The sequence below is a fragment of the Anser anser genome (genome assembly GCF_964211835.1).
Source record: "Anser anser genome assembly, chromosome: 6".
Lineage (NCBI taxonomy): Eukaryota > Metazoa > Chordata > Aves > Anseriformes > Anatidae > Anser > Anser anser.
The window spans coordinates 2,856,456-2,870,819 of NC_139726.1; the positions used below are offsets into that span (position 1 = coordinate 2,856,456).

A 14,364-nucleotide genomic window follows, 5' to 3' on the forward strand; every position below is an offset into this window, starting at 1 on the left:
AAAAATGCACTGCTATAGTTAAACAGGGAAAAAAAAGGTTATTTTTCTATCCTTGTTTACAATCTGAACATATCACTCTAAGGGCTTTTGCCCCTAAATTGTGGCAAGATAGGGAAAAAAAAGGCATTCAAATACTGTCCATTAAAACCAACTGAAAACTATTATTCACAACAGCAATAATTACTTTCTTGCACTCCTATTTAAGATAAAACAGCCTTCCCCTCACACATAAACCTCTCTCCCTCCCCTCACATTTACACAGCACCTAGCATTAAATAAGCATTAGCTTATTTATTTACTTCTCTATGAAAAGAAGGTTTGTATCTGAAGGATAAGCGTGTTAGTAAAACCAAGACAGCAGCACCTCTCTTGAAACATTTGTCAAGTGGAGTTCTACTAGAACCATGTTTATATGTTCCAAGGCAAAATTAACACCATTACACATATTTTTCATAACCTAGAAGGTTTAGGGTTTGTAAACTGTTAAGCATTGGCAGATTATACAGCATTGGTTATAGATCAAAATTCTGTTATTCAAGGTCTAATATCAACCTGGAGCCAAAACGTTTTGTGGACAGCATTACGTTCACATCCATGGAAATGGATCCACGCGTGGAAGCAGCATTAAGCAGACTTACAAGTCCTGCTCTGAACAGGAGCATCAAGGCTGTTGTCGCTGGGAATACCCCAGCACACTTGATACAAAAAAAAAAAAGAAAGCACACACTGATTAAAAAAGGCAACTTGAGCAGGACTTTGTTTTACAAGTCGTACTAAGTCTGAAGTGTTTTATTGCCCTGCCTTGCAGTCAGGTTAGAGTCCAACCGCGCTCACGCACGGCTTGCAGAGAACCTACCAGCAGAGACAACTCCACAAACACTACTGCTAACCTTTGGGCAGGATTTTCAAGTGCTGTGAAGCTAGCAATGAAGTGAATGTAAAAAAAATATTACAGAAGTAAAATTCAGCAATGGAAGTCCCATCTCCCACCCCTCGATTCCTCCCGAGTACCTGAGCACTCTGCTTCCGAGCCTGTCGCGGTTTCTTTGGCTCCAGGAGTGCCAGCTAGATGCCTGGGGAAAGGAGTAATTTCCCCTACTAACAGCTGGTGTTAGACAGGGAGAATAAAAGGAAAATCAAAGAATAAAATGTTCCCCATGCAGTGAAAACACCACTTTAGCTACAAAGGTACCTCTGATTTGTCATTTCCTCTAGAAAAACTGCTCAAGGCCCTCTGAGAGGCTCGAGGCTGACCTGGTGTTGGGGGGATAGGAGCAGGATGTTTCTGAAGCATTTCCTTCAGCTTCAGCAACTGCTAGCACGAGCCGCGCTTACATGAGTTTTAACAAACTGAGGTCTGGTCCCCTGGAGGAGACTTAAAGCTGGCGAACTGCTCCGCTGGCGGCCTCCCAGGCCCCCCAGACAGAGCAGGACACTCAAACAGAGGAGAGGAGGTTTAGGAGATACGAGGTGTAAGAGTAACAAAGAACCAGGAGGAATTCACAACTGGAGCGCCCACAACAGCAGACCTGGGGTAAGGACAACCCACTGCTCCCACCTCGCCCAGCATTTTCAATACACAGGCTGGACGGTCCGAAACAGCAGGGAAAGCTGCCGAGGCACACACACACACTGTATTCCCAAAGTTCATAACGAACAGCTCAGCGATCACGGAGGGCAGGACACGGCAACACACTTCCTCGGGGTGGGGAGAGCCCAGGCAGCATGTGAAGGGAAGCGTTCCTCACCAAACACCACTTCATTTACTGGGTTTCTTCTCAGCTCACCTACTGCCTTGCCTCAGCAGAGGCACAAGAAGCACATTCAGTCGTTCAAAAGTATTTTATTACTTCTGAGTTGCTTTTTCATTGTCAAAAATATAGAGAGATATAAAAGGTATATGAGAGGATGCACAGGGAACCGATGCACAGGGGCACTTTGGTGTTTACTCACTGCGCGTTCATCTCACTCTCTTCAGTTAGCACAAAGGGGTGCAACCCTACGTCCACGTTTACGGCATTTGTAGATACCTGGATAAACTCCAGTAACGTCATACAGGTGCTCTTTAGCAGTATTTCCCCTTTCTGACTATGATATTTAAAACTTTCTCAGCAAAGATTATCAGATGTAATTCCCTGGGCATTCCTATACATTTGAAAGACATCCACAGCGTTTCATGTAGGAGTTTATAGGTAATAAAATAAAATGCCTTCAAACTGAGGCCCACTTCCACGCCCACCACCTAGAACAAGACCGTTTGCACCCAGTTAAAGAACACGGGTATTCACGGGCTGGGGAATCAACCGCAGAAGATAGCTGCGGCACACGCAGCGAACAGGTCAGGGCAGAAGCCCAGCCCTGGGCCCCGAGCACCCAACACGCACACGGCAAAGCAGCTGGAGGAAGAACCGGACCCCTTCACACCTGAACTCCTGGAGTTCTTCCACCACTGACAATGCTCTTACATAAACAATTCGAGATTTTTTTTTTTTTTTCCAGGAAACTTAATTCTTCCGATCACGATGTTAGAGTGAATCGATCGGATGTGATTTTGAACCTCACCGAGTCACAGTGACCAGAAGAAACACTACTCCAAGCGCCTGTGCTTCACGTTAAAAGCTTACATAATCTTATGATTGTGATCGCAAAAACAACAGCTCCCCGGGAACTTATTCATGTTTACACCTACGGCAGGACTGCAGAAACTAACACTCCAAGTATTAGAGGAGAAAGCAGTTGAACAATTATTAAATACTGGAATACTTGGCGTGTAACACTGGAGCAGCCACCAAAACAATGTCATTAATAGGAAAATCGCAGTTCGAATTGCAGCCAGTTCCTTGGTCATTTAGCAACGATTATTTCTATCTTCACAGGCAAGAGAAACAATCGCTTTGTCTTACCAAGATGAGCAAGAAATCCTAAAGAAAAGCCAGGCTTTGTTGCTTAACAGCTCTTTTTAATATGGCAATGTCAACAAGATCGCTATTCTATGCTCTAGGCAAAAGGATCTTAATAGAAGGATGTGGAAGGGAGAGAGACGTGAAGAACAGATGGCACCAAGCCTTTCAGAAACTGTCACTGAGACGAAGAAAAGTTTCCCTGTAGAGGATATTCCTGATTTAAGAGGAGTGATGTTATTTAAGTTACTTAAAAACAAGGTAAAGGGAAACGTGAAAGTAAAGGGAAACATGAAAGATGTCTTCTAGGGTAGAACAAAATTGTCAGAAGTCATGTTTTGTCTCACAAAAGCAATAAATGGTGTGCCCTAACCAAAAAAGAGCTGTGTCCTTCACCTGTTCTGCTATTTCTCTGTCAAAACAGAAAGGATTTGGGGGGTTATTTCTGGCAGCGATCGCCATTTCACAGCACATTTAAGCCCACACGGAATTGATCAATAACACTACAGACATAAGACTAGACTATCCATTTACTAACCACAAGAAAATGTACCGTTCAGCAGAATCCTGCACATTATAACGCTGAAATTTTAAAAGCTATTGTTACACAGATCTCATTACTCCCTGAGACCAGTTACATCGAAAACCTGAGTACTTGTCTGGCAGCTGGCAGACTGCTCAACAAGTACACCTTCAAACGCCACCGAGAAAGCCAAAAAAAAAAGTGTAAACACACAGACGACTCCAGGGACATTCAAAATGTAAGCAGAAAGTAGCAGGTTTGCCATCTAAACAAACATTAAGGCCGTTACAAGGCTCACAGCAGGTTTTCTGTGAAACTGACGAGCTCTGAGTGGAAATACACCAGCAGTTCCTCCAGCCACTGGTTGCTACCAGGATTTCCCTCCTCAACAAGCGGGCGGGAGCTCTCACCCCACGCTTGGTAGCTACCAGGCGGCATCTGAAACCCAACTTTCACACCCGAAGACACCGAAATATCGAACAGCGAGACAAAAGCGTTACAAATCACTGCTTTGAAACTGGAAGCGTGCCTTTTCAGCCTCTTTCTCTGCACGCACCTATACATGCGCACACCCCTTGCTATCAGCAAAGGACGAGCGAATGCTTTCACAACAGTGGCTATCCTAAACTAAGGAAGCAGTAACGAAGGTGGCCATCCACCACTGAACAGTCCAGAACAAGAGCTCTAAATTAAGGGGTAAGAGTATTTCAGCTTGGTTATCCTCATTTTGGAAAAAAAAAAAAAGAAACTAATAACCGCATTGCCAGGTTACCAGATGTGACACTAGGTGGTTATGTCTCCACGTTTGTTGCTGACGATTTCTCTGAAATCCCAGCGCTGCACACGTCTGAAGTGTGCTCGTTAGACATTTTTAAGAACCGCGACGAAAACAGCTGCTGCCTTCACAGTTACTGCCATCCCCAAACATTTGCCGTTCGGAAAAGTGATTTCTCCCACCGCATCCTAACCAACAAAATCACCTCTGGCTTTCCAGTGCTGACCCCAAAGCCTTAAATTTAAAGCGACAAAAACAACTTTTACTTACCTGAAGAACAAGAGATAAGAAAAACAGCAAACGCCAACTTAGTAGCAGCTCCCATTTTCCAATGCTGTTAAAACATTTAAGTGACTTTAAGTATCCAGTTTCCTGGGTCCAGCAAGCTGGAAAATCCCCCCTTCTTGCTGAACAGTTGTAAAGCAATCTACAGCAACATCTCTAAAGAGGATAATGTTCACGAAACAGTAAAATCAGGTTTATGTAGAGACTGACGATCTCCCTCCGGCTCTTTCGAGCGAGAATCCGGGTTCAGGGCTGGATATATTTGGAACCGTGTTTCAAAACACACGTGTCATTTGGCTTCTGTACAAACAGTGGCAAAATTTAATTCATAAAAGTATGTTACGAATCCACTAAGAAAAAGAAGTCAGCAATTAAGCCGCCGGACACGACGAAGTCTCCGAAGAGGCTCCAACTCTGTTCCACATCAAGCTCCGTAAAGCATCCCCGGTGGGTGCCGAGCGCCGGGAGTCGTACCGAGACCAGCACACGGGTCGGGGCTTTCGTCCTGGCTCCCGTTACGCAACGTGTAGTGTTTGGGAGAAGAAGAGCAGCTCCATTTCACCTTCCAACGTCCAAAGCCTCCGAGGAAGAGACGGGTCGGGAGTCCTGCGGGAGGAGGCCGGCGGCTGCACGTGGGCCAGGCTGGGGTCGGGTGGCGGTGCTGCTGAGGGTGCCGAGGAGCAGCACCAGGGCTGGGGCTGGCACCGGCAGAGGGGCAGCCCCGGGGCTGGCACCGGCCCCGACACCGGCTCCCCGCGTCCCCAGCCGCTCAGCCCGAGCTCATCGCCCCCCCTCCGGGCCGGCCTTCAGCCCGGGCTGCGGAATGGGGAATTTTTCCTAAGACACCTCCATCCCCTTCCCCCGGGGGCGGCGGGGGGGGGCTGTATTTGGTATTTAAACGAGGAGAGGGCGAAAAAAAAAATAAAAATTAAATTAAATTAAAAACACGCCGCGAAAAGCACGCAGCGCCCGGCCGCCGGGGAGGAGGGCGGCGAGTCCCGGGGAAGCTCCTGAGGGAGGAAAGGGGCTGGGGGGGGGGGGGGGCACACGGGGCTGGGGCAGCCCTGTCCCCCTGTCCTGTCCCCCCGTCCTGTCCCCCCGGCCGTCTGTCGTGCCCTGTCCCCCTGTCCCTGCCGCCCCCCGGCCGTGTGCTCGCCAACCCCTCACGGCCGCCTCTCCTCCTCCCCTCGCCCTACCACAACGGCGGCTGTCTCCCCCTCGGTCCAGTCAGGATTTTTTGAGGAAAAAAAGAAAGAAAAAGAAAAAGATTAAAAAATATATATATTAAAAAGGGAAAGAAAGAGGTCGCCGGGGCGGCGCGGAACAGCCCCGAGCCCCCGGCCGGGCTCCCCTGGGCCCTGCCCTAGCCCTGGCCCCGGCCCCGGCCCGCTCCCGGCTCGGCCCCCGACCGCGACCCCCTCGGCTCCCGGGCGGCGGCGGCGGCGGCGCGGCGGAGCCCAACTTTGTCGGTCCAGGAGCGCGGCTCGGGGCTCGCCGAGGCGGAAAGGCCGAGCCCGGGGGTTCCCTGCGGGCGGCGGCGGCCGCCTCTAGAGCCTGCCGAGGGCGGGCGGCAGCTCGGAGCAGCCCTCGGAGCGCTGCTGCTGCCGCCGCTCCCCTGTGGCTCTCTCATAGCGACCCATTCACCGCGCGGCGTGCGGAGCCGGCCCAAGATGGCGGCGCCCGGCCGATTGTTTTTGTTCCCTCTCCTCCTCCCCTCCTCCCCCCCCCCAGCCCCCCGCCGCGCCAGGCCCCTCGCGCGACGCCGGCCGAGCGCGCGCCGCCCCGGATTGACAGCTGCGCGGGCCACTCGCCGGACGCCGCCCGCCCGGCAGGCCCCGCCCACCCCCTCCCCTCCCCTCCTCCGCTCTCCTCTCCCGGGGATGGGCGGAGCGCCGGCGGCGGCGCGCTCCCTCCGCCCCTACCTGCGCGCGTGCGCGCGGCCCGCTCGCGTGCCGCCGCGCCCGTGCGCGTTCCCGCCCCGCCTCAGGGCGCGGCCGTTGGGCGCCGCCCGCCCCCTCAGCGCCCCTCAGCGACCGCCGTGAGGGGCCGGCGGCGGCGGCGGCCGCTCCGTGGCGCCTCTCCGCCCGGTACCGCCGCCAGGTGTGAGGGCAGGGCCCCGCCGGCACCTGCTGCTTGTGCCCGGTTGTGCCCCGGCCGTGTGCGTTCACGAACTGGTGTGAGCACACAGCGCACCTCCCGGCGCTTGTGTGAGGTGTGAGCGCGCAGCACGCCTCACAGCACCCGTGTTAGGTGTATCTGCACAACACATCTCACAGCACTTGTGTTAGGTGTACCTACACGCCGTATCTCACAGCACTTGCGTTAGGTGTACCTACACGCCGTATCTCACAGCATTTTTGTGTTTGAGATGCTCTCCCCACAGAACTAGCTGCTTCCTGCTGCTGGCAGCTTGCTCGGCCTCCCCCCCCATCGCAGCAAACTTCTGTTTCCTATCATTGTGCGCCCGCTGGCCGCCGCAGCACAGCGGCCTGCGTTGCTTTTTTGTAGTGAGGCAGCCTTCACAAGCCCCCGAGATGAGCACAGCGCTACCTGGTTTTGTGTCCTGTGCAGGAGCAGAACAAGCTGTCCGTGCTCCAAAACGTGAGCATAAAGGAGCAACACCTGTGCCCTGCTCAGAATAGATGAAGGAGAGAACGAGAAGAGTGAATAAATCCCAGTTTTCTCACCTTTGGGGGGAAGATGTGTGTATATTGGTGCCACTCAAGATACGACACTCTCTCAGTAAATTATCACCCTTAAGGACAGCAGTTCTGTGAAAGTGCCTACTTATTTTTTTTCCATCTTTTTAAATGTATACCGTAAAATATGTTGCCTGTTTCTGAGTGAAAAGGAATACACGTTTCGTTCAGATCTGTTGAACAATGTGGGAAAGCATAAGGGCCTCATAAACACCTGTGCTGGTGAAAGCAAGAAGTACCAAGCTCCCCAAAAGCTGGTACGTTGTTCGCTAACCTCAGACGTGTATTGAATCGCTTCAGATACCTTCCTTTTCAGACTGATGGCATGGCTTAAGGTTTTTGGTGATACTGCGTGGTACTAAATTGGAAGGAATGTTTTTCACATACGTGAATTTGCAACCACGTTAAGACTGAGTAGCACTGCCGAGCTGTGTGAGCTCTACTGAGCCGCAGATCAGCAGAGGTGTTTGGTAATTAGACCTGGTGAGCCACCATTAGCACCCGGATTCAGAGATGAAGAGATGTAGATACTTCAGTCTGTTCATATTGAGGTACCTGCTGGGGTTCTTGACCAGGATTCGGGCATCCTTGGCGTTTCTCTGCCGTGTTCAAACACCTACCAACACAAAGTTCATCCTCCAGTGACATTTTTGATTTCAAACATCCAAAGAGTAAAACGAGATGCATGGGACTGTGCACATCTAGAAGCATCAAGACATGTGGCAACGCTTTTTATGCCATCTTTTATCCAGGTAGTTCAGAATGATTTACAAGCATTAATTAATGTAAGTATTACAACACTCCTACTTAATCTGTAGTTTTTAATATTCTTCAATAGCAGAATATTTAAACGTGACCTGTTCTGCAGGTTGTATTTTCCCTTGGCTCAGCTTCTTCAGAATGCTCGTCATGTTGCCACATGAGCAGGAAATTATAGCTAAAAATATTGCTATTGTGTGTGTGTGTGTGTGTGTGTACATATTTTTTTCCATTATAGGCATTAGGTTCACTTTTCTTTTTTTTTACTGACAGAATGTAATTTATGTCCCATATTCGCATTTTACTGTTTATATTTAATACAAAATAACCTAAATGTGTCATCTATATAACATCATTTGCATGAGTGTCATAGTAAGGAAGGAGGTGTCTCTTTCTCAAGTAGCTTATTATTTGTAAGCATGGGTGGTTATTTTGCTTGCAGGATCAGTTCAGCAGAGCAAAGCCTTCTGGCCATCCAGTAAATACTACAAAAGTGGTGACCTTCCGTGTACGGTTGGTCTTGGCAATCGCATGTTTATCAGGTTTGTAGGAACCGCAAATGAAGCGTGTGCTTCTTTCTTTTCCTTCCCCGTTTTGAGGCCTAATGGGACCATGTCAAGTTGTATATGGATTACGATGACTGGTGGTGACTAGGGTCAAGGAGCCCATTCAGACTTTCATACCAGTCCAGGAGCATTGTTATAGGTGTTGGTCTGTTCTCAACTCCACTGGTGCTGCATGTAGGCCTTGCATCCTTTGCAGAGCTACCCACTGCAGTGTAAGAAAAGAAACAAGTAAGGAGAGGCACAAATATGCTCATTTTTGGTATGCAAACAATAGAAAACATTTTTGTTGCATGGATGCAACACCTTTCCACGGGTTCAGTTACATTGTTAGAAGCACAATATCGATAGGGCTGTATCTTTATTTGCTTCCACTGAATTATATATATTTAAAATAAATTAGGTAGTTTGGTGCAAATAACGTACACACCTTATCAGAAATTGCTTACCATTTTTGTGAGGTACTTGATGCAAAATGCTTTAAAGGCTTTGTGCTTTTTCTAGGCTCTTGCTTTTATTGCTAGTAAAAGGCTGAGTTTTATCCCAAGTAGACATATTAAATGTCAATACGGTTGCCATCTCCTCTTTCTTTTTAAATGTCTTTTTGCTTGCCTTTCTCATGTGAATTTCAGGGGTGTTTCTCTTTTCTACCTTTTGACTTTTCATTTCTATTTCCCTTTTCCCTTAAACTCCAGATCTTTTTTCCCTCTTCTAAGATCACTCTGTCTATGCATTTTTAATGAATCATTTACTGTGACGTACGAGCACTGAAGATACAATATCAGGGACGTACGCATCTGCAGAGAGCCTACAAGCAGGAGTAGCAGCAAGATGAAATGGATGTGATCATAGTTCGGTTCTTTTGTTCATATGGGATGGTGCTTGGCCTAGAGGCAGCACAAATATAACTTTCCTTCTAGGGAATAATGAGAAGAATTAAAAAGCTGCAATCTCTCATTTTTCTTTTTCACAGCACTGCTAGGAGTAGAGGATTTCATCCGTGCCTTCGCTGTTCTCACACTTACCACTGAATCGATGCTGTTTACACAGAAGCAGCATTATAGGTAAGAGTCTATTGTGCAAGACTCATTCATAGTCTCCATACAAGCGGTTTAAAATCACAGAATGGGAAACATGGGGTTTATAATATCAGCAGTAACGTTAACAGATACAACCTTTGTCATTACCTCATTAATCTTCCCAAACGGTCTAAGTAATTCTTCCTTTAAAACTGGGAAGCAAGAGAGAAGGGTGTTTCAGACACTGACCTTATTATAACCAAAACAAAAATGACCAGAACAGCAAGAAATTAATCTCACTTGCAGGGATCTCCTCCTTACCATTTTTCCTGCTTTTCCAGGCTGTGGGAAAAAGTGCAGATACCGGAGGACAGCTTCATTAAAAAAAAAAAAAAGTAAATAGCTGCCTCAAAGTTCTTCTTAATTTCATATGAGTATGCATAATTTATGTAAAACTCAGTCTATTTTAAAAGAGTTTTAATACAAATTTTCAGTTTTAGTGGACTGATCAATGAAATCACTATGAATTATTCATTATTTTGCATTTTTTACTGTTCCAGTTGAGATACTTTACAGTTACATAGGTAACACAGCTTTAAAACACGAGAAAATGTAGAATTAATCAATATTTTAAAATGCATAAAATCAAAAGCTCGCCTATGGTTTGTTTTAGGCTTGTGTCACGGTGTATACATCCATCAAAATTTTCTCCTTATAATCAAACTTAAAAATTTTACGTGTAGCTGTTCAGCCAAGCTGATATCTACAAAGACAAAATAAAATGCATGTTGAAACCGTAGCCCTGTTTGGGATTCAGGTATTTTGGTGTTTAGCTATAGCGAACTCGTTTTATTCGTGTGAGCAGTACTAATAACTACAAATGAATAGGATTTAGCCTGTTGTGTGTTATGTAAAACTATTTACATAGCGAGTTTGTGGGTGAGACAAATTCCCTTTTTAATGTAATCAGATGCAGCCTGTAGACCTACACTAAGATGGATGTTTCCCTGCTTCTAGTTTCAAAACAAACATGTAGGTAGAAGATTTTACAGAAATTAACGCTTTAATACAATCTCCATCAAATCACCTTACCAAAAGCTGCACTTATACCAATTAATATATATATATATTTTAATCTGGTATCCAGGGTTTTGTTTCCATTCAATACTTTTGTTGAGATTCAAAAATATCTAACCTATTTTCTTGGAAGACCCAGTGATATTCCTTTCTAGGATTTGCACTATCTTGTCAGAAAAGATCATCTGACCAGAGCTTCCTGTTGCTTTCAGACACTACAATGTCTGTTAGAGTCAGTTTGTTGTTTCACAAGTTTTTATTACTATGGCATGTATCATGCATGATTTCATACTAATTTCGTAGCAAAATGACTTTTTTCTAAATATCGTACTATATTCCTCAATTATACTGTGCGATCGTTTATTCAAAATGCCAGTAAGAGTCCGAGATGAATTCTTAAAACCCTAACCTGTATTATGAGAACAAGGTTCTTTGGATCTGTGTAGAAATTTTCCTTGTCAGAATATGGTATCATAGTTTTTAGGCCCCTTGGTAAAGAAGAATCTCTGTTCATCGCAGAAACCAAAAGTGCTACAACATTGTAATGTTTTCACTGTTATTTTAGATGAACTCTTAAAATGTGTTGCAACCTTTTTCTTTGCTGCAGTGACCTGACAGTGGTACCAGATTTTTAAGAGTATCTCTATTGTACATACTTAGTGCTTGTATAATATGAATTAATAATTGCATATTTTAGACTGACAATTTGTAATTAAAAACTCATAAGAAAGTGCCCCTGCTATTTAGAGTATTAAATTGTGTGCTGCTTTTTCACATTATTTTGATAATGCGACTTCTGTTTCTTTTGAAACAAGGGCAATACTTGAATAGCTGTAATTACTCAGGGTGTCAAACTGTACAGAAGCTGCCTATGATGACTGCGAAGTGGGCAAGATCAGGACAGTTGGCTAATTTTCCAAGCTGTGATGTGGGATTTAACTTGAGCTTAACTGCAAGTAGGATATATTTTGGGTTTGCTAAACAATACTAGAGGAGTGTAAATGCACTGTCACAGGCAATGATGCAAGTAACTATATAATGTATATATATTTTCATAAGTCAAAGGCGTTTTATCAAAAGGATACCTGGCATTTTCATCTATGTCTTAGTATCAGAAACAATCTACAGCATCCTGATGAAAAGTGTGGTGCTGGTGTTCAGGTATAGTACCTGGTTCTAAAGAAAATTGGATCTGTTTAGCTCATGAAACCAAAATTAAAACACACAAAAAAGTGTCCCCGGGAGCAGGGGAGAGAGAAGAACTATAAGAGTGGGCTAATTATCAGAGCTGTGGTGTGCAGCTGGGATTCAAGGTTTAGCAACAAATTGAATAAATGCACAGGGTTTCTTTTGTTGTTGTTGCTGGATTTTTTATTTTCTTTAGAGAACTGACAATGGAACTTGTCCTTTGAGTTCTCATTTCAGCCTAGAATCTTAGAGTTCTTTTATAGCAGGAAATCTTACTGGATATTAATAGTTGTCAAACTTCAAATAAAAAGACGGGGAAAAAAAGTTACAAAGATTGAGCTGAAAACCTTCAAAGTATGGCTTCTGGAAGTCTCTTGTGGAACAACGAATGTAGAAGGTCTTGATAGGTTAGTAAACTGAGTTGTGATGCTTGCAGTTATTCCTCATAGCTTCTGAATAGAGTTGGGGTAGATTCATCTACAAACTCTTTTATAATAATTACAATTCAATCACTGATTAAATAATATTTTCATGTCTGAGATGAAAAAATTGCATTTACTCAATATAGTGAGAAGTAACTTCGGTTCAGGCTATTTTAAAATCAATAAAAGCTAACCTTTTTCCATTTAACTGTAAAGTTTTGTAAATAGCAGTCAACCTTTTTAATACAAAAGTTCATTTTTTCCCCTTCAAATTCCTTGGGCAATGACGGCATACTTTTAAGGTGTTTTCTTTTTTTAGTGACACCTAGTGAATGCACCCTGTTTTAGGGACATCAACTAATTAACTTCCATGATATGCCAGAGAGGACAATATCTTTGAAATCAATATCTAATGAAAGTGGAGCCTTTTTGGATTCTTACACAAACTGGGGTTGCCTCATCCAGGAGACCTTTCTTCCTCTGTTTATCATGGCTACTAATGAACTAATTAATGGCAGAGCCAGTAGAGCTGGCAGTCTGTTGTAGAGGCTCCTCTTTCTGTGCTGCTTCCCTAATAATGTCTTCTTTTTTTTTTTTTTTCAAGAGAGATTTGTTTCACCATTATTGTAGTCTGTTCTTTCCTTTGTTTGTTTGTTTGTTTTTCTTTTTTCAAAGCTCATGAGAGATTTTTCACTTCCAGTAAGGTGTTTCTTGAGGGCCACAAGCACAGTAGTGAAAAAGTTCAGCTAGCCCTGTTAGAATCTTCAGACAGCCTGTTAGAATCTACCTTGAGAGAACAGAAACTCAGACGACTCTTGACCAGGTATTTGGAAGTCAGAAGATGGGTGCCAGACTGTCTAGCATTTCAATATCAAGGTGGATTAAGAGCATTAAGGAAGCTTAAACAGCTCTCGGGAGAGAGATTCCCATGGTTTTGAAGGCTCATTCTACCAGAACAGTGGTTTGGCTGCAATTTGGATTGAAAGATCTCATGACTTTTCTCCTGGAGTTGTGCATGGCACTACCAAGTTTTACTTCATTGTTAAACACAGCCAAAGTTTGAACATTTGGGTCATACCGAGTGCTTCACAATTACTGAAGATCAAACACTACTTGCCAAGTTTAATGGGCATTGCCATAGAAGTTTCCAGGCACTGGCTAAGGCAAGTCTCAATCTATATTGGTGTCGAAGTTTTACTGTCATTAAAATAGAAGTTTATCCACTGAGCCATGTAAACGGCTTTGCTGTTGGAGGGAAGGATGAGCAGGTGGCTCGATGTTTCCTCTGTATTAGCTAGCGTGGAAGAATTTTATCGAACCACGTTGCCTTTTGTAGCACTCATGGGAGAAAAAGTAGAATTTCAGACAGAACACTCCCCCCTCACTCTCCATCTAGTATGGAAGTATTCAGTTAATCATAGCTTCTGAAGCAGGTTTAGTGAAATTAATGTAACTGGGCTGCAGTAACTTTGCTCAACTGGAGCAATTTTCAGCTCAATGTATAATATATGTAGTAAGCTGTTGATTGTTTGCTTTTTTTTTTTCTTCATAATTTTATAATGGAAATGATCCAGGTATATGTAGGAATTGTATAAATAACTGATTTAGTTATGAATCTTCTTAGCATCACCATCATTACACTTAATCTTCTAGCAGCTTAATACCAGTTATGTATCATAGCTGAAAAACTGCTTTCATGCACAAGTTTTGCTTTCAGGAGCAGGTGAAGGCTTATTCTCAAATATGTAGCAAACAAGCTTCAAAATATTGAAATAACCATTTTTTTTTTTTAGTATTATTTGTAAATAACAACATGCTGTTATCTTTAAGCCCTATTGGCTGATCCCCACCTGAGAAAAACTTCTCTGGATGTGCACAATATGTAATACATGTCTGTATGTATGTTAGCAGGTAATTAATCTTCTACATTACTGCTTTGCTTAAATTCTAATTAAGACATACTGGAAAAAAATATGGGCTTTTTCTGTGAAGATATTATTTAGGTAGAATTGCAACCTTTCTATCAAAAGAAGTCATACACTGATCTGTCTAAGCGTATTCAGGTTGTTTGTGGCTACGAGTACTAACAATGAAGTAGTTACAGAAAAATTGGAGCGTCATTTCCGTCTCGATTCTGCTCTTAGCCCAGCTGGA

The 14,364-nt window shown here is 44.4% G+C and overlaps 1 protein-coding gene across 2 annotated transcripts in view; it reads right to left on the bottom strand.

The window, feature by feature from the left end:
- The window catches only part of ACVR2A (activin A receptor type 2A), a 61,856-nt gene extending 55,706 nt beyond the window's left edge, over positions 1–6,150 (bottom strand). Inside the window, exons 1-2 of one of the 2 annotated variants that reach the window (XM_083840538.1) lie at positions 5,893–6,150; positions 4,469–5,125 (exon numbers count right to left, since the gene is read on the bottom strand). In XM_083840538.1, the coding sequence (XP_083696664.1) occupies positions 4,469–4,523 (55 nt within the window). In that variant the 5' untranslated portion in view covers positions 4,524–5,125; positions 5,893–6,150. Of the gene's footprint in view, positions 1–4,468 lie in introns of both variants that reach the window. The other variant, XM_083840537.1, reaches the window with a different exon arrangement.
- Between the last annotated feature and the right edge of the window lie 8,214 nt (positions 6,151–14,364).